Source organism: Pteropus vampyrus, unplaced genomic scaffold (genome assembly GCF_000151845.1).
Source record: "Pteropus vampyrus isolate Shadow unplaced genomic scaffold, Pvam_2.0 Scaffold26, whole genome shotgun sequence".
In the NCBI taxonomy this organism is placed as follows: Eukaryota; Metazoa; Chordata; class Mammalia; order Chiroptera; family Pteropodidae; genus Pteropus; species Pteropus vampyrus.
This window is the reverse complement of record NW_011888807.1, coordinates 13787774-13813946: the sequence shown is the minus strand read 5'-3', so window position 1 is coordinate 13813946 and position 26173 is coordinate 13787774. Positions and strand designations below refer to the sequence as shown.

At 29.9% G+C, this 26173-nt stretch overlaps 1 protein-coding gene across 5 annotated transcripts in view; it reads left to right on the top strand.

The window, feature by feature from the left end:
* Positions 1-26173, top strand: part of ROBO2 (roundabout guidance receptor 2) — a 562940-nt gene that overhangs the window by 476842 nt on the left and 59925 nt on the right. For all 5 annotated transcript variants that reach the window (XM_023528483.1, XM_023528481.1, XM_023528482.1 and 2 more), the window contains exons 14-18: positions 1071-1192; positions 8114-8345; positions 11095-11219; positions 13386-13557; positions 23016-23198. In XM_023528483.1, coding sequence (XP_023384251.1) covers positions 1071-1192; positions 8114-8345; positions 11095-11219; positions 13386-13557; positions 23016-23198 — 834 coding nt within the window. The remainder of the gene's footprint in view (positions 1-1070; positions 1193-8113; positions 8346-11094; positions 11220-13385; positions 13558-23015; positions 23199-26173) is intronic.

Genomic DNA, 26173 nt, shown 5'->3' with positions numbered 1-26173 from the left:
CAATTATTTATGTCCCAATTTAAGTTAGCGCACCCAATTTAAGTTAAGGCTGAAACACGCACTTAAAAGATTTTTGCAAGAGTGTTGCATCGCGGCCTGAAAAAATAGGAGAAAACAAGATTAAGAAAATAAATTATTTTAAATGGGACTTTCTTCTTTAAGGTAGTCAGAGAAAAAAAAATTCAACTTAACATTACAGTGCACCAGTTAAAAAGATTGATTTGAGAATATGTGAAATTCAGTATTTGATATCATTTTGATGGACTTGGATGTCTACATAGAATATAAACCTTTGTTTGAGACAATAGAATAGCATTTAAGTGAATAGTGAATAAAGGGGCAAAACAATATGTGTCTGGGCATATATCATTTTAAACATCGCAAATCTTTCTCCTTTTCCTCTTCCTTCAATCTCTTCCAAAAAGCAGCTGCAAGGTATTGGCTTATTGAACATTTGATCAGTATTCAGTTTTTTAATCAAAGGTATTTTTGTGAATTTAGAGGGCTTCTTCCCCTTCCTTCTCTCACTCTGTTTACCTTTAGCAACATAATTCACTTTCCAAGTCCCTCTGATTTCTTTCCTTCCACACCCCAGACTGAATGGACACCCCCAGACTGAATGGATTCAATCTGGTCAAGGAATAAGAACACACGATTTACTAATTGGGACAAAGGATTAAACAAATTCCTAAACAGCCATTTTCAGATATGACCTCAGCAACTACTAGAGAACTTTTTTAACATCTACATAAAACATGTTTCCAGAGAAGTCTTACAGCACATATCTTATTCTTTAATAAGATAATACTAGGCCTTCCACAACAATATATTCGAATGGAATAAGGAATTGCATACACTCTTTTATTGTTATTTTAGTGAAGATAAATATAATCTTTTGAATTCTATCCTAGCAAGGCAGTATGTATATAAATATGCTTTAATGTTTTTTGTTACAAAAGATTTTTATTTTTCTCCTATAATTATTTCTAATGTGCAATTTTGTCTTATATAATATACATTGGGATTTTACTATGAATTTTTAAAAACTGGGAATGGTCATCTACCTGTAGATATCAGCCCGCCCGCACAAGGAGTGGATCATAGACAAGTACAAAAAGAACTAGGAGATGTCATTGTTCGTCTTCACACTCCTGTTGTATTGACGCCCACCACTGTTCAAGTCACGTGGACGGTAAGTTTCAAAGGCTATATTGAGTAGTCTTTTCTATTCCTTTGAGAAAACAAACCAAAAAAGAAAAAAATCAAATAAACAAATCACAACTAGTAATAAAAATCCTTACCATTTAAAATCAATGTGTAATCAACCACAAAAAAGTATTCAATAGATAAAATAATAAATATAATAAAAATAGATCCATTTTGATATAAACATGGCATGTTCTGTTTTCTGAATATTTAACAGCTTTATTGAAACATAATCAATACACTAGAGTTAAAGTGTATGACTCAGTGTTTTTTAGCATATTTATAGAGTTGTGTAATCATCACCAAAAATGATTTTAGAACATTTTATCATCTCAAAATGAAATCATGTGCTAATTAACAATCACTCCTTCATTACCCTTACTTCACCTCTTCGTGACCACTTCTCTCTGTCTATATAGATTTGCCTATTTCTTTCATAGGAGTGAGATCATGCCATATGTGGTCTTTTGTGTCTGGCTTCTTTCACTCAACATAATGTTTTTAAGGTTCACTCATGTTACGTCATGTATTTTGTACCTTTTTATTATTGAATAGCTTTCCATTTTACAGATGTATCACATACATCTTTTTATCCATTCATCAACTGATGCACCTTTGAATTATTTTCACTTTGGGCTGTTAAGAACGATGGTGCCATGAACATTGGTGTACAAGTCGACATGTTTTCATTTCTCTTGGTACTTGCCTAGCGATTGTTAAGTAATAAGATAATGCTCTGTTTAAAATTTGGATGAACTGCCAAAATGTTTTCCGAAGTGGTTATACCATTTTATGTTCCCACTAGCAATATTTGAAGGTTCCAGTTTATTTCACATCCTTGCCAATTGCTCTCACATTCTCTCCAACACTTGTTATCTTCTGACTGTTTGATTATAACCATTCTAGTAAGTGTTAAGTGGTATATCATTGTGGTTTTAATTTGCATTTCTTTAATGACTAATCATGTTTTGCATTTTTTCATGTTCTTGTGAAGCATTTGTATATCTTTCTTAGAGAAATGTCTTCAAATTCTTTACACATTTTTAAATTGGGTTGTTTGTCTTCTAATTATAGTCTTATAAGAGTTCTTTATATATTAGATATAAATTACTTATCGGATATATGATTTGTAAATATTTTCTCCCAATTTGTGTTTTGTTTTTTATTTTCTTAATGGTTTCATTTGAAGCACAAAAGATTTTAATTTTGGTGAATAGTTCTTCTGAATTTAAACCAAACATCTTTATATACTTTTAGCTGAATTTCATCTAGTAGTACCAAAACTTGTACATAATTTTAACAATTTGGCATGTAATAAAAAACAAGTAGGTTTTAAGAAATAAATTGATATTTTAATATATGCCAAAATGTTCAATTACATACATTATTAAATGTCAAGCTGCCCACTATTATTTCAAAATGTAAAATGTTTTGATCACACGGTAGCCACTTTAGTAAAGAACAATATTAGTCATATTAGAGAATACTAACACTTGTGCATGTATTTGAGTGTGTTTTGAAAAGAAAATCTTCCCTGAGCCTAATATAGTTAGTGCCAACTTCTCCTTTATACCCCAGATCTCTCTTTTACAATCCATAAGAAAATCTATCAGGATGATAGAAGAGCACATATTCTTTAAGCTCTGTATGTGATAAATCTTATATATGGTGTGATGGACATTTTAGTTATGGATACCTAGAAAAATTTTTACTTTAATTATAATCTTAATTAGAAAGTAATTATAATTATCTCTCTATTATTGTTGTTTTTGTTGTAGAGGAATGACTCTAAGTGAAAAATAAAAAAACTGATTACCCTCCCTTCTCCCACTTAGAGTCCAAGTTTCTTTAGGGAAACAACAATTTCACTCATTTCCGTCAACTCTCTCAACAAGGGAAGTTGAAGAAGGAAAAGTGATTATTTTAAATCATCAGTTCTTAATAAGTTATGTTTGAAGTATAAAACACAATAAAGAGAATTATTTTAGTGTCCTCCCAGTAATAAATCTATTGAATAAATCTAGTTCAACCAGCATTTTTTGAGAACAGATTTTTTTTCTAGATGTGAGGGAGCCCTATAGAAAGAGACACAGATTACTTAAGAGAAATATGGAAATTCTTAATGATCAGAATAAGAGTCATAACAGATATATATGCACCCTTTAGACAGAGGTTTCAAACAAAAAGAAGTGATTAACTCTATCTTCAGACATCAGAAAGGTATCACCAGTCATCTACTACTACACGAGGAAATATCGTATTAGAACAATTGCATTATTGTATCAGAACAACAGAATCACAGTGACATTAATGATATTTGGTACAATTTTATAAATTTATAAAAGGAAGCCAATGTAGAAAAGTTGAACATTGTTCCCAGTATCCTATGTCTATTTATAGGTAATAATAGCATTAGAATTTCCTTCAAATCTGCTTGTAGTGTTTTCACTGGAAAGATAAACTGTAGACAAATATTCAGTTGAAAGGAGGCTTTTTAATGGTGGAATTTCAATATATGATCCTGGATGGGGCATTTTGTTACTTCTTAAATCAGATCATGTGATCAGTCACATTTTTGATGCCTGAGTACAAAGTTGGATAATACTTTAATGAAACTAAAACTAAGTTTATAATATTTTTAAAGTAATTGTGATTACTATTTTTAATTCTATTTTGGTATAATTTCACATAGACATATTTTATTTTCTGCATATAATGGTTTCTATTCTTCTCTTCTCATGAATGGAACATACTGACCTCATCTTTTTCCAGTGGCACAGTAGGGGTATTATCTACCATGCCTCTTCTATCCTTCTGCAGCTTTGACTAGATAAAAAACTAACAAAGTGAAGGAAATAGTTGCATTTTTAATTGCAGATTTTTCCTCATTCTCAATTGAAAAAGGCTTCTCTGCTCTATTGAGAGTTTTGAAGAGTCTCTTTAAAAATGCTTCTAAATGTGGGAATGATTTAGATAAGAATCAAAGTCATTATGTTTATGAAGTTAATCACTTTAAAAGTCCTTGAGTTAAAAAGAATAAATCAAATTTGATCAAAATTACAGGTCAGTCATCTGAGAGTTCTTTCAGGAGAGGAACATTGTCAAATTCATTTCTATGTCCCAAGAAGCTTGTCATTTCTAGTTTCTGTATCTCTCTCAGTCATACGCTTGACTTCTGTGAGTCTGGAGACCATGTTTTTAATTTGTTTTCTTTCAGAGCAGAGTATCAATTATAAAATACCATTTCAATAACTATCTGTTGAATGATCAAGTCAGTTGTTTTCATATATTTTTATTTTAAAAAAGAAATTGTTCAATTATATCACAGGTGTTCAATTATATTCCCCAAGAATTTATACTTACACATGAGATAAGTATGTATTTAAAAGGTAAATGTACTGAAATAAAGTCAGATTGGTATTGATGTTGGTTATTAAAGAGATTATGGCCAAATATTTTATTTTGATGTCATATTTTCAATTTGCTAAATGTGTATTTTTTTTTTCTAAATTTTCACACTGTTTGAGATACAGATGTATTGGAGTTTGAAGGGAGAAATATATTCCCCAGCCCATATGTTTAGATTTGGGGTCAGGTGAGGAGGTTGGCAGGATTCAGTTACCAAACGTACATGATTTTTGAATTAAAAAAAACTATTCCCCTGCCTCACAAGACTAATCCTGAAGCAATAATAGTTAGCAAATGCTACATTCTAAAAATGACCACTCCTACAATGAGGGTAGGCAGAAATGATAAGGAAATGGCTGTTTCACAAAGAAAATAGCAATGAATCTCTTATTTAAAAATGTTTATTCAATTTTGTGTGTGTATGTTTTGTTTTGGTCAAGAATATAAAGAATCACAGACTCTTTGCCCCTTAAATACTACTGTTACTGGAGTTGAAAAAGTGCTCTGGTGAAGTAAAATTTGAGAACTCAGAAAATCCAGATCAGTCACTTGGCAGACTAAGCATATCAAACAAAATTCACTATGATTTTTCAGTTTAAGTGGCCTTTTTAATTGAAAAGATTAATATTAAGTATCTTATTTAAAAATTTTAGTGAAAGTGATGATTCAAAGGCTACATATGGACTCTCTTTTTTTAGTATATTCTTAACAATGATGTTTTATTATTGTGAATTTCTAAAAACGTACAATGTGCTTTAACTTATATTAGTCATTTTAATTGTTTCTGTGTCCTTGTAAATGGGTATCACTTGAGCAAATTAAGTAACCTAAGGCTTAGAAAGTTTAAGAGGCTAAGGTGTAACTCAATTGAGACTGAATCTCTCTTCATCATTTCACTTTTTCCTTAAGACAACTCATTTGTTTATCCATTTTTCAGAATATACCGATTTTTAAAATTCTATAATCTCATGGAATTGTGGCCAGATTTTTATAATCAGAATGTTAATAAAAATAGTAACAAGCATGTGTTTTAACTTGAAATTGACCACCTGTCACAATGTGCTCCAAAAGTCAATGGGGCAGAACGCATATCCAATAAAAATCCCACCTATTTTTTTTAAAGGTAATGTTCAGCATTTTCATTTCTGCTTCCACCTGTAATAACAAATTTCCTTCTGAAAAGAATGTATTGCAACTCTACAAAATCAAGTTAAACTACTTCGTCATTAAGTAGGTCATTAGAATATACTGGTTAAAGACACTGTACACTGAAATGAGCAAGGCAATGTTGTGTAGTAAACGTTAGCTTCATAAAGTTCCTAAAACATTTAATTAATAAAAACCAAACATGGGAAAAACTAATTTACCCTGATTTACAAACTCCCTTCATCTGGAAACAGCTGCTTAATGTTCTTCTTAAAAACACAGCTTGCTTCTTTCAGTATTAACAAGCTATTATTGTGAGTTATGTCTTTCTTTCAGTATATAAATTCACTTAAAGCGAATGCAGAGAAGTTTATAAAATGCAAACTTAATCTTGTTTTAACATATGCTGCAGAGATTTTTTTGTTTTTTAAACACTGACAGTTTTGATGAAAGGTATCTCTTTTTAGCTTTCACAAATTTAACTTTTTGCTTTTTATTTGCCTTATTTTATAATGTCAGAACAATTTCTGCATTTCAAAAAAACATGTCTGTTGGTATAAACATGAACTGGTAACATGGATGAGAATTCAAAGACCGTGAGCTTTGGCATCAGACTTACGTTTTTATGACATAACCTCATACAAGTGTAGCACTAATTCCAAAAAGTCTTTGAGGGTTAGAAAGCTCTCAGGTGAGTAAAACAATACTTGTTAAGACTCATCTGTGAAACTGGAATTAGCTATACATAGACATACACATGTTCATGTTCACAGGCTTCATGAATTTTTCTAGCTTGGATCTTCTAAATCCAAAAATATAAAATAAAAATATCCCTTTGTTACACTGTATTTTGATTGAGGTTCTGTATTTTTAAATGTTTGGCTTTCACTTGAAAATATTTTAAAATGCTACAACTAAAGAAGTTACAAGTTAATACATAAAAGTAACTTTTGTTTATAATGTGTTAACAATTAAAGAAATTTTTAAAAAGCTGAAATAACCATCTTTATTGCTACCTTTTCTATTTCCTCTCTCTCCTTAATCTTCCTAAAATAAGATTTTTTTCATTTTTTCTGATTAAATTTTACACTTTATTTGACAGTGAAATATGTCAAATTAAAAGCTTTTAAGAATGTGGTTATTAAACTATAATATATGGAATATTAATTGGAGAAGGTGCTATGCTAATTATATTTATCAAGCATTTCTAGAAATATGGCAAGACATTAAAAAGATATTTAAAAAACTAAAAGTTCTTTTTCCTTAAAATGAAAAAAATGGTAAAACTTCAGTAAAGAGTGTTTAATAAATGTAAAAAGAGAACATGGTTCATTTTTAGTTTACATTTTTATATTTTCAGTTTTCGTGTAATTCTTATGAGTAAAAGTTTTTTTTTCAAATTTCTATTTGATATGAGTTTTCAAATTAAAAATCTCAGATTTTTTTAAAAACAGCTTCTTATTCTCTGTACCTTAAATGAATGAAAGGATCACGCAAGTTGTCAAATCGTGCCAGCCATGGGAAGAAACCAGAAATTGGTAAATTAAGAAAAGTATTTAATATTTGTTAATGGATAAAAGCTCTTTTTCACGCATTTAAAACAGATGTTCTACTTCTACCACTTTCAGTCTCTCTCTTCCCTTCCCGATTCGTTCAACTTCCTCTTCATCCTAGGCTTTCTTAGCTTCTTGTACATCTCCTTCATAACGTTTTTTTAATGTTCATTTGCTATGAATATAACTTGACCGTTGTTCAGGTTATTATTAGATAATGTCCATCTTCCATCTAGACCCTAAACACCATAAGGCAGGGACTGACTCTGCTATCATTCTCTATATTTATCCCCTGAGTTTAGAAAAACCCCTGGCACTTATCAGTAGAAACTCAAAAAATGATCTAAATGAATGAAAGCATTTGTGAATAGACAAGGGATGAGAATGGATATCCCTGAAAAATAGCACATAATTTATAAAACCACAAAAATAAGAAGTGCTGAATATAGGAAAATGACAAACAGATAACAAATGAAACTAGAAAAATTGACAGGTCTAGGTCTTGACAGGCCTTCATGCTAATCCAAAGAATTTGAATTAAATAGTTATCTTCAGTACCATGAAGTCTTTTAAACAAGAAAGTTGTCCCACTCTTCATTTTGGGAATAATAATATAGGAGCAGTGTGAACTCAGGATTGGAATAAGATATAAGAAGCAGGGAGATTAATGAGAAACCCATGGCATCACTCAGACGGTAGTTGATGATGACTGAAATAGGGACAGGAGAAATCAGGATGGTTCCATTGTGATGTCTAAAATACTTTCATTTGGTTTCAAAAGCTTTTGCCATGTTTTTCAGGTTGACCGCCAGCCCCAGTTTATTCAAGGCTACCGGGTGATGTATCGTCAGACTTCAGGCCTGCAGACTGTGTCAACATGGCAGAATTTAGATGCCAAAGTCCCAACTGAGCGAAATGCTGTCTTAGTCAATCTGAAAAAGGGAGTGACTTATGAAATTAAAGTTCGACCATATTTTAATGAGTTCCAAGGAATGGATAGTGAATCTAAAACAGTTCGGACTACTGAAGAAGGTCAGTATTCAGAGTTCTAAAAGAAACCAAACTTAAACTATAATAAAACAAACCAATTTCTGTTGAAGGTCTAGTTTATCATCTTCCTTAGAAGAGTAGCAAGAGAATATAAAAATGAATCCAGGAAGTGTCATTTTCTCTTTATATTCTGAGAATTCCATAGAATCTGAAGACTGAAAAGAAAAAAAAAAAAAAAAAGACACTCAAGTAATTTGAATTTTCCTTAGGTAAACATTTGTCCTAAATATTGTTTGTCAATGCACTGGAATTTGATTATAATATTTTCCTTTGTTTTTTACATGGATTTGACTTTGCTTCATTGAAAGATAGGCTACCAGAAACTCAAGAGCATGGCCTGTTCACCGTTATTTCTCTTTTTTTGTTGTAGTAAAGCATAATATTTTCTTTTATAAGCCTCCTTCCCTGTGGCTTCTTCCTGTCTGACTCATGATTTCTAATTCAGAAGGCCAGTGGCATGTTTGCAATAGCTTTCTTCTTAGTATTCCCTCCTCCTCTCCCCTTCGGAAATTTTCTTGCCAACAGATACTTTAAAGTCAACTTGTGATAAACATGAAATAAATGTAGATTGTGACCAATCAATTTACTAGTGTCTCCTGCACCTAACTAGACTTATAATTGTATCATCAAATAAAAAAAAAAGTCAGATGCCAAGTATAATAAATACTACCCTTTTCTGCTTTTCTACTAATTTTATGTACACAGTTGCCATAAAAACCTTCTTTAAAAATATTTTTCTATAAATTAATTAATATAATTAATATAAAAAATTAATATAATTAATATAAATAATATAAATTAATATAAATTAAGCAGCCTTAAGAAAATGTATATAGGTTGTTCATGCTAATATCCATGTTTGACCAAAGAGCTTTAAATTATACATATCTTTTAATAAGCAAAACAGTGAAATGTTATCTTGACATTGGTTTACAGTGTGATACACTGATATGGGAAGAAGTACATATTTTTAAAAGCGTCATTAGTCTGCTTTTAGAATATATAAAGAGAAATTACTAAACCATAGTAATAACATCTTTACCACCATTAAATTTTATTCTATATTGACAATTTGAAGTACTAATGAATGGGGTAGGTAAATTTAATACAGAATACTACATTTAAGGAGTACTTCTAAAAAGCAATTTCACTGCAGTTATACTTTTCCTCTGGATTAGACTTTTGTCCCCATTTAGTATATGTTCCTCTCCAATTTCTGTGGCTTTCTGAAGCTAACAAATGGAACTCAGCTGGCCTGTATCTGGGAACAATGAGTGATGATTTGGATTCTTTCATATATTTAGAAAGAGACTGAGCACAGGAAAAATAGTCCTGTCCGGAAGTAGGCATGGTGTTCTCTCCAAACCAACAGCAGGAAAATGAGAAACCAGTTCTCAAAAGTTATTTTTCAAAGCAGTCTACTTAACAACTACAAAACTGATAGACTAGTGGTTGGATTATGTCATCAGGCCATATTTTAGAGCAATATTGTCACACAGAGGAATAATAAAGAGTGGTATTGTGGTATTTGTGTGCTCTGTATCTCCATGCAAATACAGCTATACCTCAGTGAATTATGTCATGACAAAGTCACTAAACATGGGAGATTCTATTGATAGGCTTTTAAAATATATTTTACAGTTCAATCGTTCATATTTTCAAAGAGCTAAACTGTGTAGAGTTATGACAGCATTGACCTTTTTATATAAAAATCCTTTAACCACAAAATTCTTTAATTTTTTTAACTGTTAATACTTTAGTATTGATTTTCCTTCCTTTGGTTTAAACTCAGAGATTCACTGAGAATTGATGTTTTCCAGCAAAATTAGTATTTTTTAGCTCTCAGACATACTGGATGGAAGATGCTACAGTCTAAAATTAGAAAATTTTTTCTCACTCACCTTTTCTCAGTATGATTATATGAAAAACCATAAAAGAAGAGAACTATAGGAAATTAAAATCTGTCCATTTCACATTTGACCCAACATAAACTGTTTTCATTTATATCTTCAGAGTACCTTGCCCATAAATATAAAATAAATCTTAAATCTTAGATCATGGGTCAATTTATAACAATTATTTTCCCAATATGAAAACAGAAGTATTCTGCTGAAATTTATAGCTGTATTTCTGTTTTTATTTATTAAACACAAACCAAAAGAAAAAAAAGATTGTCAATAATGCCACCACTCAACTATAATGAGGAATACATCTTCTCAGAATATCTTTGATAACTGTGTTTTCATTATTTTGTTTTGTTTTGTTTTGCTTTGTTTTCAGAAAGAGGGCCTATTAGAATTAAAAGACTCAAAGTTCTAGAATCAAACATACCTGGGTTTGAATTTTGACTTATTGTTTGACTTAGTCTCTTACTGTAGGCTTTAGTTTTCTTATTTTTAAAACTGATGAGTTGATTTTACTTCCTGAGGTTATTGTGAGAATTAAATCTCACCTTTACTTCATTGCTGGGTATACAGAAAACACTCATTAGAATGTTAGCTGTTAAATTTATTGAGTATATATTACCACAGCTGTTATATTTGCTTTAAATCCATGTATTATATTTAAAAGACATTTTGTAAAAACTGTCATTTTTGAATGCTATATGCAAATTTAGAATTACTAGAAACTAGAACCTCATGCATCTTGTCTTCATATTCATATTCTGTAAGCAGCATTAATGTACACCAAGACTTATAGTTTATATTTATTCTAATTACTTTCTCTGCAGCCCCAAGTGCCCCTCCACAGTCTGTCACTGTGCTGACAGTTGGAAGCCACAATAGCACAAGTATTAGTGTTTCCTGGGATCCTCCTCCTCCAGATCATCAGAATGGGATTATCCAAGAATATAAGGTAGGACCTGAGTAAAGAAGGAAAGTTGACAAAGATTCCTGAAGAAGTCTCAGTGTCACGTGGGTGAGGCACATCTCTAGTGTCCCTCTTATGGAGTTTGCGTATAAATTATTTTTTTTTTTATATCTTTGGGTGACAAATGCATAGGGGATTAGAACCTAACTCCATGGTCACAGATAACACAAACTCAGTTGCACAAGAAAACCATAACGGTGGAGTATTTTTCGTTATTAAATTTCCATGTAACAGGTTTTATGGCAGTGTTTTCAAACTGTGTTCTCAGAAAAAGATGATCAGGGGTTTAGAGAGTTGGAGTGTGAATAGAAGAGCGGGCAGCACCAACTTCCATTCTAAGTTCTGCTTTTATAAATTTATTGAGATTTTGTAAAATATTCCACTTGAAAAAAAGGAACCATTGGAAAAACACGTTTTGAAAAAACTGACTTACAAGAAATGGTTGATTATCTCATTTTTCAATTGAACTTGTTACTATTTAGAAACAGTATATATTCGTTGTTTTTTTCACTATCATTTGATGTTTAAGAAGCAAATGTTGAACTGAGAAATAAGATCTGATTAAGTGATATAATTAGACCACATGTGAGAGTAAAACCTCATTAAATCTTATAAAAATTTTAAAACTATGATTTTTTGCTGTTAATAAATATTTATAGAATTTTGACAATACCATGCTAGATCTATTAGAATAGAAAACTAGACATCCTACTTCTCCCCAGAAACTAATAGCTGATATGTGAAATTAAGCTGAATAATTTTACTCAAAACATTGCAGATTGAATTACGTTATTTCTAAGAAAAAATAATAAATTCAAAATATAATATTCTTAAGTGAGTGGTTAACTTACTGAAGCAAATGAGCATAATGTGCATAAGCATTTAAAATAAATCCCATCACATTATAAAGATGCGTGCATAAGAAATATAAAAGTAAGTGCTTTTGCAATAGTTTAATTATGTAGATTCTAAAGTTTTACAAGTCTTAGAACACATTGTTTTAAGAACAAAGAATAATCTGCTGTGGTGTGTGTGTGTGTGTTAATAATGTTAGGCTTTTACCTTTGTAGCATTTGGGACTAAATATCTTAAACCTCCATTTACTTAAAAATTAAGTTTTTTGACAACATGATAATTTGTATTATAACTTATAAACTTTCCCATTCATGTGAGATTTTTCTCTTTTGGTAACAAAATATATATTTTGGTAAGGGCTTAATATTCCTCCATTAGTAACACAGGCATCCTAATGTAAATAAAAGTATACAATTTACAGGAATAATTTTAAAGAAAACATGTCAGGGACTTACCTGTTTCAGAAACAAGCACTGTGTACATCTACTTTTGTGTACACATGTAGATCATAAAATACTACATAATATGAATACAAATATGTATACATAAGTAAAATTCTTTTTATAACACATTTTACAGTAACAGATTTTCATATCCTGGAAGAAGCATGACAAAATTTGATTCTTACTTGAAGTAAAAGCCCAGATTTCCTCACAACAGTGTTTAAAGACTTTCTACCACTTTTTTCTCATTCATGTGTATGTGTGTATAGATATGTTTTGATCAATATTAAGATTTATTACAGTCAATGTAAATATTCATTTTAATTTCATTTCAGTCAATACCTATAACTTAAGTCAATTACTTGTATTAACTACTTCTGTGTAAATTTAATATTTTCTTAAATGAAATATAAATTACATAGATGTACACCTATATACTTTGAATGTTACAACTCATAATCGCCATATTTTTAATAGATTATATGCATAACAAATCTTGGTAAGTAAATTAAGATGAGGAATTTATGTGTTTTAATCCATGTGCTAATGCTGTTTTCAACCAAGGACCACTTTCCAGAGGTGTTAAGGGAATTATTGTGTTATGAGCATTCAATGTTGATTGTCAGATATGAAGGACATGTCATATCTAGCTTTCCTTATTTTTCTTCCTTTTATACACACACACACACATATAAACAGTAAAGATTAGGCTTTAGAAAATATAATTTATAAATACCTCTATAAGGCTCAGAAATAGATTGGTCACTACTAAAAAAATATATTTACTCCATTGATCTAATTACCAGAAAAGATAATTTTATCTTCTCTTGTTATTCACTTTACATTTCTGTAGATCTGGTGTCTGGGGAATGAAACGCGATTTCATATCAACAAAACTGTGGATGCAGCCATTCGGTCTGTAATAATTAGTGGATTATTCCCAGGTGTTCAATACCGGGTAGAGGTTGCAGCTACTACCAGTGCAGGGGTTGGAGTAAAAAGTGAACCACAACCGATAATAATTGGTGAGTACCATCTATATGGTCTGTGTTTCAGAATGAGTCAACAGATAACAAGGTAGATTATTTTTTGCATTGACATTCTAACAGTGGATATGCAGTAATGAGTAATAGGGTGTAAACATCATATAGTCAAATGGGTTAGTTGTCTAGTTTCTTACGGAAATGTTTCTTACAGAAATGATTAACAATTATTCATGCTCTTAAAACTCCCAGAAACTTCTTAAAATTATAATTACTAAGAGTTTAGCTGCTGAAAGTTTGTTTGAAAATTATTTCTAATCAATGGTTTTATTAGTAATTTTGACACTATTGAAACATGATAGGACATTAGGCAATTACTGGAGAAAGAGCATGTTTCAAATCTATTTTTTTTTTCTTGGCCAGAAAAATGTCAAAATTTAACCAGAAACAGGCCAAATGAAACTTTGTTATTCAAATATACTATCCCAAAGGAAAAAAATCCCTATTAAAATTTATTATCATCATTTCAGAAAATTGTTCCCTATCACCATGCATTATGTTTGCCCATTCTTGAAATATGTATAAATGGAATTATACAGAATACAATATTTTGTGTCTGGCTTCTTTCACTATACATAATGTTTTTGAAATACACCCATGAATATATTATGCAATTCATATATTTTGTTTCTGAGCACTGTTTGTTTGTGTGAATATGTTATATTTTGTTTCTCTGCTTTTCTCTTCATGGAATGAACATTCTTGTATAAATTTGTTTTGAGTACATATGTTTTTATTTCTTTTGGAGAACTATCCAAAAATGAAATTTCTGGGCGATAATGATGTACATTGAATTTATAAGAGATTTAAAAACAGTTTTTTCAAATTATTGTATACTTTTATACTCTCACTAGCAAAGAATATGACTTCTCACATTTCAACGTTGTCACCAAAATTCGATGCCATCAGCCTGTAATTTTAGCCATTCTAATGAGTGTAAAAGAATACATTTCAGTTTCCTTTGATGTCTAATGATGTTGAGTAGGTTTTCATACGCTTTTTGGCCATTCACATATTTTTTTCTATAAAATTTCAAGTCTTCAATTTTTTAAAAGTGTGTTGTTTGTCTCCTGTGACTGATTAGGAGGAGTTACATATTCATTCAAGATACAAATTTTGTCATATATTTGTGTTTCAAATAGTTCGCTCCTAGTCTATGACTTCTTTATTCATTTTCTTAATCGTATCTTTTGATGAACAAATGTTTTAAAATTTTGTACATTATAATTTATCAAATTTTTCTTTCATGTTTAGTGCTTTCTAAGAATTGTGCTCTACCTCAAGAGAATGAAGATATTTTCTTATATTTTCTTCTAGAAGCTTTATAATTTTAGCTTTTATGTTTAGGTCTATAATTCATCTTCAAGTAATTGCATGTGGTTTAAAGGTTGAAACACATTTACTTCCAAATATATATCAAATTGTGCAGACATCATTAATGGAAAAACTTTCCTTTCTCCGGTGAATAATTTATGTGGCTCCATTCCTGGATTCCCTATGTCGTTTCATTTGTTTATATGTCTATCCATGTGCCAAACCACTACTTTGGTTACTATAGCTCATGAAATCAGGTTAATGTGAATACTCCATTATTTTCTTCTGCAGAATTGTTTTGGCTATCCCAGATCTGCTTTTCTATATGCTTTTCAAATCATTTTGTCAGTTTCTAAAAAAAATATATATATATATTTTGGAATTGTTGATTGAAAATGCAGTAAATTTATACATCAAATTGGAGAGACTAAACATTTTAATAGTGAGGCTTTCTGTCTAAAAACATGACGTACATCTCCATTATTACTTTTATTTTTTCTCAATATTTTGTAGTTTTCAGGGTATGCTCTTTCATACGTTGTGTTAAACTTTTTTCTGAGTATTTCATTTTTTACACTTTTTTCACGTTAATGTTAAATTTTTTCCTGAATATTTTATTTTTAAGTGGATTCATAAATTTTTTTAACTATTCTATTTAATTTTATATATTGCTCTCATCTTATGACCTTACTAATTTCACTCATTTATTGTAATAGTTATGAGATACTTTTTCTGGGTGCATTCAGATAATCATCTGTTTTCTCTCTCCTTGTTTGCATTAATATAGTAAATTCTATTGAATGATTTCAAAGGTAAATAATGTTTTCATTCCTGGAATAAATCCCATTTGGTCAGGACATATTATCGGTTTTACAGATATTAGTGGATCTGGTTTGATAACATTTGATAAAGAATTTTGTATTTATGTTCATGAAGAATATTGATTGACAGTTTCCTTTTTTTCTAATGTCTTTTGTCAGGTTTTGTAATCAGAGTGGCTAGCTTTGTAAAATAGATTGAGAAATATTCTTTTCTCCTCTATATTCTGTAAGAGTTTTTTCAGGTCTTATATTCTTCTTAAAATACATTTCTCATTATCTAAGTTGTTAAATTTATTAGCATATGATTATTTGCAATATCTACTTGTTTGTAATCTTAAATGTAATGTGTGCAAGATCTGTTATAATGGCACTTCTTTTATTCTTACATACCAAAGATTTATGTTATTTCTTTTTCTCTCTTCTTTTTCATGCCTCTACCCTTTCCCTCTTCCTTCTCTCTCCAATATTAATCAGTCTTGATAAGAAGTTATCAATTTTATTTATCTTTTCAAAGTAAAAACCTTTGGTGTTGTTAGTTTTATTTTATTTCTAATTAATCAGTTTCTGTTATTTTTTTCTTCTATTTACTTTTATGTTGCTTCTTAAGATAGAAATATATCTATAATTTGGACCTATCTCCTTTTAAATATGAACACTTAAAGTGATAAATTTTCTTTTAAGCATTTTTTTCAGCTAAATGTTATAACTTTAGATCTTTTATTATGCTATTTAATGACTTTTATTTAATAATTTTAACATAACTTTTAATGTGTTTTGTTTTTATACCATTATAAATACTTTCCACTTTCCCTAAAGATTTGTTTTTTTTGCAGAGGTTATTTAGAAGTATATTATTAAATTTCCTGATGTTTTGGGATTTTCCAGATAGCTTTTTGTTACTGACTTCTAATTTAAATGTACAGAGATCAGAGAATGTATTTTGTATGAATTTAGTCTTTTAAATATAGAGATTTATTTTAATATTCCAGCATTTGTTCTTAATGAACGTTTGCTGTGCATTTGAAAAGTATGTGAATTTTTCTGTTTTAGAGTAGAATGTTCTATAAATGTTAGGTCAAATTAGTTGGTAGTTTTATTAGTTTTATTAAGGCCCCTACTGATATTCTGTCTATTCTTTCAATTAATAAAAAAGAGTTTGGAAAGGTATTATAATTACAAGTTTGTGCATTCCTCCTTTCTATCTATAAGTTTGTTTTTATTTCCTTTATTTTGCTACTCTTCTTTACGTGAGTACATTTTAGGATTGACATAAGTTCTTAACCGAACTTATCTTTATAATTAGGAAATGCCTTACCTAATTTCCTAGTAAAATTCTCCAGCAAAATTTTTGTCCTAAGATTTGCTTTATCTGATATTAGTATAACCATATTGTCTTATAACTTGGTTTGTGCTTTTTCTATCTTTTTCTTTTAACTCTTGTCTATATTTGATGTATACTTCTATTTTTTAACTATATATTGTTCGGTCTTGCTTTTTTATCCTATATGACAATTTTTTCCCTTTAATTGCAGTATTAGGACTATTATCCTTAATACAATTCACTTGATGGGTTTGGGCTTAAAATTAGTATCTTGCTAATTATTTTTATCTAACTTTGTTCCTATTTTCCTATTTCCTGAATTCTTTCAGATAAATTTAAAAACTTTCTGTATTATATTTTACATTCATGATTAGATTGTTATGATTAGATTGTTAAGTACATTTTTTTTGTAATGGTTACTCTAGAATTTGCCTATAATAAAAAGATCTTAGAAAATATAATTACATTTTCCTTCCTCTCAATCTTCCTACTACTGTTATATTTTTTTACTTCTATACATGTAATAAATGCCACAAATTAAATACACAAACTAAAGTATTATTATTGGTTTTGCTTTAAATTGTCTCCAGATAAAAAGCTATGAAAATTGTAGCATTCCCCTTGTTTTTTCCCTTTCTCATAATCCTGCTCTTTTGTTTCACATATTTTACCTAGTTTTCTACTTGTTTATGGTGAGTTTGTATGTCCTACACTTGTTATTTTTTCATGGGCAGAAGTGGAAATATCAAGTGAATTATTCATTTCATATGATACAATTTTCTTTCCAGAATTTCTATTTATCTTTTACATTTTACATTTTCCTCTAAAATTTTTAATATAGTCAATTATTTTGACTATTAATTATAATTCATGAACATATTATAATAGCTGTTTTAAAGTCCTTTTTTCCTAATATCACCATCTGTGTCATCTAATAGTCTATTTCTATTGATTACTTTTTCTCTCGACCTTGTATCATATTTTCTTAGTATTTCATTGTTGTTCTTTTTCCAGACCAAGTAAATTTTTTTAATGTATACTGAACACTGCAGATGACATACTATAAAATTTTGTGAACTTCTGAAGAGTGTTGAATTTGTTCTAGAGACAGTTTCATTATTGACTAATCATCTTGATCTTATGCTGGCTTATCTTTTCTTTTGTTAATATGGAGGTATTTATTTTTTGACTTCATTCTTAGCACAAATTTTCAGTTTGATATTTACTTCTAATGCACAGCCCTCTTGAGATTTCAGTGAAAAGCCTAATATGTTTATCTAGCTCCCTTAACTTGTTGAAAATTAAACTTCAAACACAATCTTGCTGTAGTAGGCAACAGCTGAAAAAGGCTATTCAGACTTTCAATCTTCTAGATTTTGTTTTTTACCAGATCCTTGGAATCATCCTGCACGCACAGTTTAGAGTTTATGCTAAGATTATTGGAGGTGGGGAGTGTGAGTTTTATACAGGTAAAGGAATATCACTCTCCTGTGGCCCCCTCTTTCACATGGTTCCTTCTTTAATTTTCAGTCACTCCGACAACTCTGAACCCTATCCTCTGATTTATCACATCGATAAGATTGAGGTTTTCAGCTTGGATTCTAGCTGCCTACCACTGCATGGATTGAAATCTCTAAGGGAGAAAAAGAGCCTCACATGGCAGTCTTCCCTATTGTTTTCTTCTTTCAAGAGGCAAAATCTTTAGTTCTCCCTACTTTATTTGTTTGTCAATGTCTTTAACTTTTTAAAAATATTTTTTCTTAGAATTTATATATTTTAAAAACACTTATTGAGTTTGATACAAATGAACATGCCATTTTTTGAATCTATGTATTTTAAAAACACTTACTGAGTTCGATACAAATGAATATGCCATTTGTTGTTTTCTGTTCATTTTTTGAAATGATGCATACAAAACATACTGCCACTTTTTGAAACTTTGTTTCCAATTAAAAATATAATTTATGAAAAGATTTAATATTCAGTCATAATGGTAATTTTTTAAAATTCTCCAAGTTTTCTTTCTTTTATTTATTAAAAGCATTAAAGAGAAAAAGTTAGAGCATTAACTTTCCTCTAAATTGCCTTTCCCTTCTTAATTAGTCATACAGACCGAATTAATTTCTTAACCTCAGGGAAACCTATAATCTTGCCCTTTTGAGAGTTTCTAAAATGAATTGGAATAAGAAAGAAATACAGGTACACCCAAAAGGATTTAACTAACATATATGTATGTGTGTGTGTATATTATTTATAATATTTAGGAATAAGCCATTCACTTTTAATTTAAAAAAAAACTATATATGAAACATGTTTAAAAGGCATAGTTTTCTATAAGAGCTCTTGGATAAGTAAAGTTTTGTTTTTCACTATCTCTCTAGCACATATATAAAATAGATTGATCAAATATGTATTTTTAATTCAAAGCTAAGTAAGACTGCTAAATATTTATATTCTCCTTTCATATTGTTTATACTATTGAATAATACATATAATTCTCAAGCATAGGAAAGTTTCATTGTTATTATTGCTGTTCTGTAGTGACTACCTATTTGTTTCATCATATTTTAGGTATTTATTACACTGAGAGGCAAGTAAATAATTGCAGGAGTACCATTTCACCAAGCTCATGTCATAACAGTTAAAAACTAAACAATTGTGTAGTAACAAAAGATAAAGAAATTTATATTATTTTAAATCAAATAGAAAATTTTGCTTAACTCTTGTGTTCTTTTAAAAAGACTGTCTTCAAATGAATAAGAGTAGTATTTAATTTATAGTTTAGTGTATCATACAACTTTTTTCAACTCTTTTAATGAAATAAAAAATAATCTAATAAATTATATTCTTATCTCCTATTCAAGTGGTTAGAATATGCAATAACCAAGTTGTAAACAGAAGATAGAATATTGTACCACTTGAAATACACACACACACAAACACACACACACACACACACACACACACACACACACACACACAAGCATGGTTCAACCAGGAAAAGGCTATTTGTCCTCAAGAGATTTATTACTTTTTAATATCTACTATTGTACTAAAGGAACCCTTAATTGTTTCTTTAATTACCCCTGCATATCTACCTTAAGATCTTGTCTGATAACCTTATCTACACAACTGTTATTCCTTAGTTAAAAAGTGATTTAGTGATGCCTTACGTCCTTTTCTGTTTCAATTTATGTTTTCCCTATTGTCTATTCAGTACTGGAAACAGCACTTGAAGTGACTCAAGCTCTATCTAATTTCCCCTTTGCTTTAATTAAATCATGTATTGGCATTTGATGTAATTTACAGCTGATAATTTTAAATTTGTCTTATGCCAGACTATGTACTGTTTCATCTATTCTTTCTCTGTTTAGATTTCGTTCCAGAAAGTTCCATTAAGAGACCATTAGTTAAAATATTGTATCAGCATAATAAACAGCCTTACATGGACTTAAAAGTAATATTGTTCTTTTGTCTGTAGTTTCCACTGGTAAGACGACTTATACATCAAAGTATCTGTAGTTCTGCTGGTTACATTTACAGACACACAAATGCAACCAAATGCATTTACATATATAAACATCACACAGAATGTCATTATAACAAATTTACATTGACAAATTTGTTTAGTACTATTGCTAAATAATATAGCTATTGTTTCTTTAATCATTTGGCCATTTCACACTTACCTTATATAATTGATAATAATATGTGAAACAGCTGCAAACTTTCACAATAATAGGTACAATTGAATCTGGTGTGTCTAATTAATTTCTATTCCAACAAATTAGTTTTGTTCTTCATTACTCTCCAATGGGAGGAAGACATTATATTTCATTATATTTTTGTCTGCAAGAACAATGCAGCATTACAGGTCACACGCATTCCTTGTCTATTCTCTAATTAATCCAACCAACAACATTGTTTCAAAAATACCAGCGGCATAAAAAATAGTAATATGCCTAGGGTAATATAAATATTGCACTATATTAAATATTACATTTTATGGACCTTTTACAAAAATGAAGGAGAAATTTTCTCATATTGAAAATATGAGCTTATTTTAATTACATTTTCTCTATGTTTATATAATAATAATCAAGGGCAGATAGATTGAGAATATGAGCCATGTTTACTCCATAAGTTAATTTAGGTTTTAAATCTAGAATTTAACACAAAGGACACTTCAGAAATAAAATATAAGTATGTATGAGAAAATACTAGCGGTTATAATAAATAAGCTTGGATTCAGATTGAATTAATAAAATAAAAGTTTTTTTTTTTTTTTTTCTTATTTATAACCCAGTTATAATAAGGGTTAACAGAATGGAGAATAGTGTTTCTACTCCTTACAGTTATTTAGGTAACTTTGATACTTTCAATCAATGGCTCTAACATCTATTAAGGGTTCAGCATCCTCCAAGTTCTGGCACAGCAGTGTATGGATCATATCTGGAAGGAGTACACATCACTTATGACTATGCATCATTGGTCAATACCCAATCACTTTGTTGCACTCAACTATAAGTGAGTCTGGGAAACATAAGCTAATTTTCTGCCCTGGAAAAAAAGAGAAAGTGTGGTAAACAAGTAACTTATGGTTCGCAGGACTTTCACGTCTAGACAATTCACAACTTACACCCCTGAAATTATCTGAGCATCTCTTAAAGTAACCGTTAGCCTTAAATTGACCATAATTTTGAGTCACAAGTTACTATGTTCCTATTAACTTCTTTGCATACATCATCTCAAACGATCCTCTCAAATATATGAAATATACAATACTATTGATAATTAAGAGAAACAGGTACTCAAAAAGATTAATTGCCTTATGTAAGCTTATTGTTTACTTAGCTAGTAAGTGGCAAAAATAGTATTCAAATGTGAAACTTCAAAGTCCATTCTCTTTCTAATACATTTCAGTGCCATAATCATTAAAATAATTAAAATCACATATTCTTTTAATGAAATATACTGAGATTTGCTATTTATATTTTGATTACAATTTATTTTTAAATAGTCTTAAATCAGTCATCACTGAGATATAATTTTGACATCAAATGTCATTTAATTCTTAGTTTCTAAATTTATTAATCTGTTAAATAAGCACTTAAATCATTGCTCTTCAGTGATATTATGATTCCAAAAGTTTTAAGACTATTTAAAAATGTGGATTAAGACTTTCCTAATTATTCCCGAGACGTCAAAATTATCAAAAATATGACTACTTCTGAATAATCTTAGTCCTGGCTTAAATGTATGTTTTAATTATTTAGGCCTTAGAATTAATTTTAAAGTTGTCTTTTGAATTCAACTTTCAAGTGGATGTTCAAATTAATTTCAAATACTTTAAGAGAACATATGAATTTTATCTTTCCATGACATTTTAATGACAGTAATTTTTATGAAGGATATTTTCATAATTTCATTGTCTTATACAGCACTTTTAGCACATTCCAGAAAATTCAAAACATGATTGATCAAAATAACTTTCTTGCCACAATAGTAAGGACAGTATCAAGCTACATAAATTTTTGAATTATGAACATTTGAATTTGGGCAGTGCTATAGAAGAAACAATTTGCAAATACCTTGAGATGAATGTTGCAGTTGCTTTTTTTTTCTTTTAACAAGACTGTATTAAAACATTCTTTACCTAACTGGAGAAAAAAAATTGCTGTTATTTTAATCCCTAGCATTTGTTTTATTAATCACTTATAAGTCAATAAATCAAGAAGCAGTTCTGAATTTATAACATAAATCATAACATAAGGATGCAATGTTCTTAACCATGTTTCAAACTCATAATTTCATTCTTCTGAAACTTATAAAATATGTTTATCAATAATTGTGATAACCTCAGGACAAATAATTACCTGTTTTCAAAGGAATTTTCTAATTTTCTATGACTTTGTTGTACCCTGTATGTATTGCTGTGTTTATTTTTGTATTACTGTTTACTAAAACTATTGTTTCTTCTATAGGGGGACGTAATGAAGTTGTCATCACTGAAAACAATAACAGCATAACTGAGCAAATCACTGATGTTGTGAAGCAACCAGCCTTTATAGCTGGTATTGGTGGTGCCTGCTGGGTAATTTTGATGGGTTTTAGCATATGGTTGTATTGGCGAAGAAAGAAGAGAAAGGGACTCAGTAATTATGCTGGTAAGAAACTATTTCCAGCTAAGAAAACCTCTTATCTTTAGGAGTTTGATGAAATGAGAGAAGGAATGAAATGGAATAACAAGAGAGAGAAGGAATGATTTTCTTTGACTTCTTTTAAATATCTATTGTGTAGAATACAATTATAAATGACATGTTTTAATGTATTGCTCTTCACAATGTCATATTATGACCGTAAGGCAATCTTTTTGCTCATATCTCCAATGAAGTGTAACAAGAGTGCATATTGATACTTAACCATTTTTCTCAACTAGTTTTTCAAAACACAGAAACACACACACACACACATACCTGCACACAGACTTTGCATGCTATGAAGCTATTGTTTGAGAAGTGAATTTAGACAAGAGCTTTACTAAAATGCTCAGAAAAAAAAGGAAAGATATGAACTATAGCATTTAGTATTTCAAAATGCAGATTACAATAGGAAATGTTCCAGATTGAAATAAAAACAAGCAAAAAAACTCACACAAATTAATAAAACCGATGAGACATAAATTAAGGATTTATTAAATAAGATGTCTATTTCAAGGTGACCAATCAGAATTTTAGAAGGAAGAAAAAGGAGAAGGAAAAGAAACAGCAGCAGAAAGAGAAAGCCCTAGATATTCAACCTATTGGGGGAAAAAAAAAAGTTTTCTTCTTAGAATTCAAAATAGGATTATAAGTATGTAAAAAATTGTGGTCTTTAAAAATTTCCAAGGGTGAGAGGGAGGGAGGGAGAGAGAGAAAAGAGAGAGAGAGAGAGAGAGAGAGAGAGAGAGAGAGAGATTATCAAGTCAGTAATTGAAAGAATGAACTAAATACTGAAGCTATATTTAATAACAATTTTAATCAAAATTCATTTAAAAATTTTCTCTAACAATGATCATAAAAGAAACTCTCATAATATTTCACACTTTTTAGAATTTATAAGGGAACAATATTAATTTAACATCATCCTACAAGTACTTTAGCATTTTTTGAGACAATTTTCTATAGCCTTGATGAGAAGCATAAATATCTTAATAACTGATTTTGAGAGACATTTCACTGCTTATTAAGCTTATAAGCTGCTATAGCTTTTAGGCTTCTAAACAGCTGAGAGTATTTAAATAGTGCAAAATGGAAGAAGTAGTATCCACTTGGTTGGCTGGCTTGTTATTTGACAAAATTTAAATATAATCATGTGATTATAACATTGTGGCCCATGTTTGTAACTTATAAAATAAAGTTTAATAGTTACTGGTCAGAATAAATTCCCAAGGCTAGAGAAAGTAGTGTAGTATATTCATTGAAAGAGGGCTTTCATGCTGTGTGATCTGCTGTCATCTTGTTCTCATTTTTCATTGGTTCCTGATTCATTCTTCCTTATTTTTTGTCATTCTATGCTGTATCACTACACTAGTGAGAGATTCTTCCAAGAAAGGGATGCTGGGCAATAACTGCTGAGTGATAGAGCCTTGAACATTAATGATGTTTTAATTTACTTTCTTGATTTATAGTCCAGTCCTCTGCCTTCATTCCTTGAAGGTACTGTCCATCAGCCCATCTGTTTAATCAATTACTATGGTACACTTCACTATCGTGACACACTCATATAAGTCAGATAAAACATAAGGAAGAATTGATTTAATTCAAGGACCATTTTGTGTTTGTCTCTTTGTTTGACTTTGGTGAAAATATTAAAATATTGACTATACTAGTCACTTCAGTGGAAAGTTCTAAGATATACACATTTGGAGTGTAGCATCTTTTGCCTTCATGCTTCTTCATTCACCCATTCCTTATGAATAACCTAGCTTTTATAATTAGTAGTTTCGTGCTTATAGTAAAATTATATCAGACAAGCTTTTTTCCTTTTTTCTATTTTTAACAGTTCTTTGCAAAACCTATTGATTTAATTTGAAGATTTCTGTTGGTCTTTGAGCTTGACAAGAATAGTACATTTCCTATTATCATTTCTCATGGTAATTGATATCCATCTGCTTGTAGAAGAACTGCTAACTCAGAAGGTGCTATGCCCTTCAAACATTTTGGAATAAGGCCAAGCCAGAGAGCAGCCTTTCAAAACCTTTATACTTAATTGATAGATGGCTGACTCTCAGAATGGATTCACTTTCAACGAGTAATTTGCCTTCCAGCAACTGCTGTTCCTTTCTTCTAGGTGAGAAGCAAATGAAAATTGAAACCACAGGTACCTAGCATTGCCTATCTGACTTGGTCATACTTTCTACACATTTTCCTCCATAAATATCCTATCCTCCACCTGTTAAAATTTTCATATTCTTGTTCCTATACAACTTAGAGAAGAAGGAAATTTTAAATAGGAATGATTAATGAAGTATGTATTATAGGTTTAAATTTCTGATATTTCCTTTATGAGCTAATCACCCATTTTAAGAGCACAGAGATTTCGTATAGGGTTATTTTTCTCTGAAGTGTGTTATAAAAGTTATAGAAAATATATACTATTTGTACTGGTTCTATTTATATTTTGGTTTTCATAAAATTTTTTCTGGGAATCACAAATTTCACAAGTAAAAAACAATGTAATTTTACTGTCAAGATAAGTCTAACATTTCTACTCTTTCACTACATAGTAATGTCTATGTAGTCTCAACACTTTATTGTTAATTCATGACAGCAAATTTTTTTCCCCGCAAATAAACAAAAAGCCTCCTTTGGGATAAGTATTTAAATTAATTTATAACATAAGATACTTTATTTATCTCAAACCCCAAGTATGATGTTGGATTATACATAAATATGTGATATAAGTTACATATCTTAAGAGACATGCATTTTAATAAAGCTAGACTGACCCTAAGTAGAATTGTAAAGCAGGTAGAATTTGGTCTCAGCATTCCCTTTTTCTTACTTAATTTCAAGTCTCTTCTTAACCACTAGAAGTAGAACAAGGAAGATTTTAATTAGTGGGGAGATATATGAATACCTTTCAGACTAGAAATTCTCTC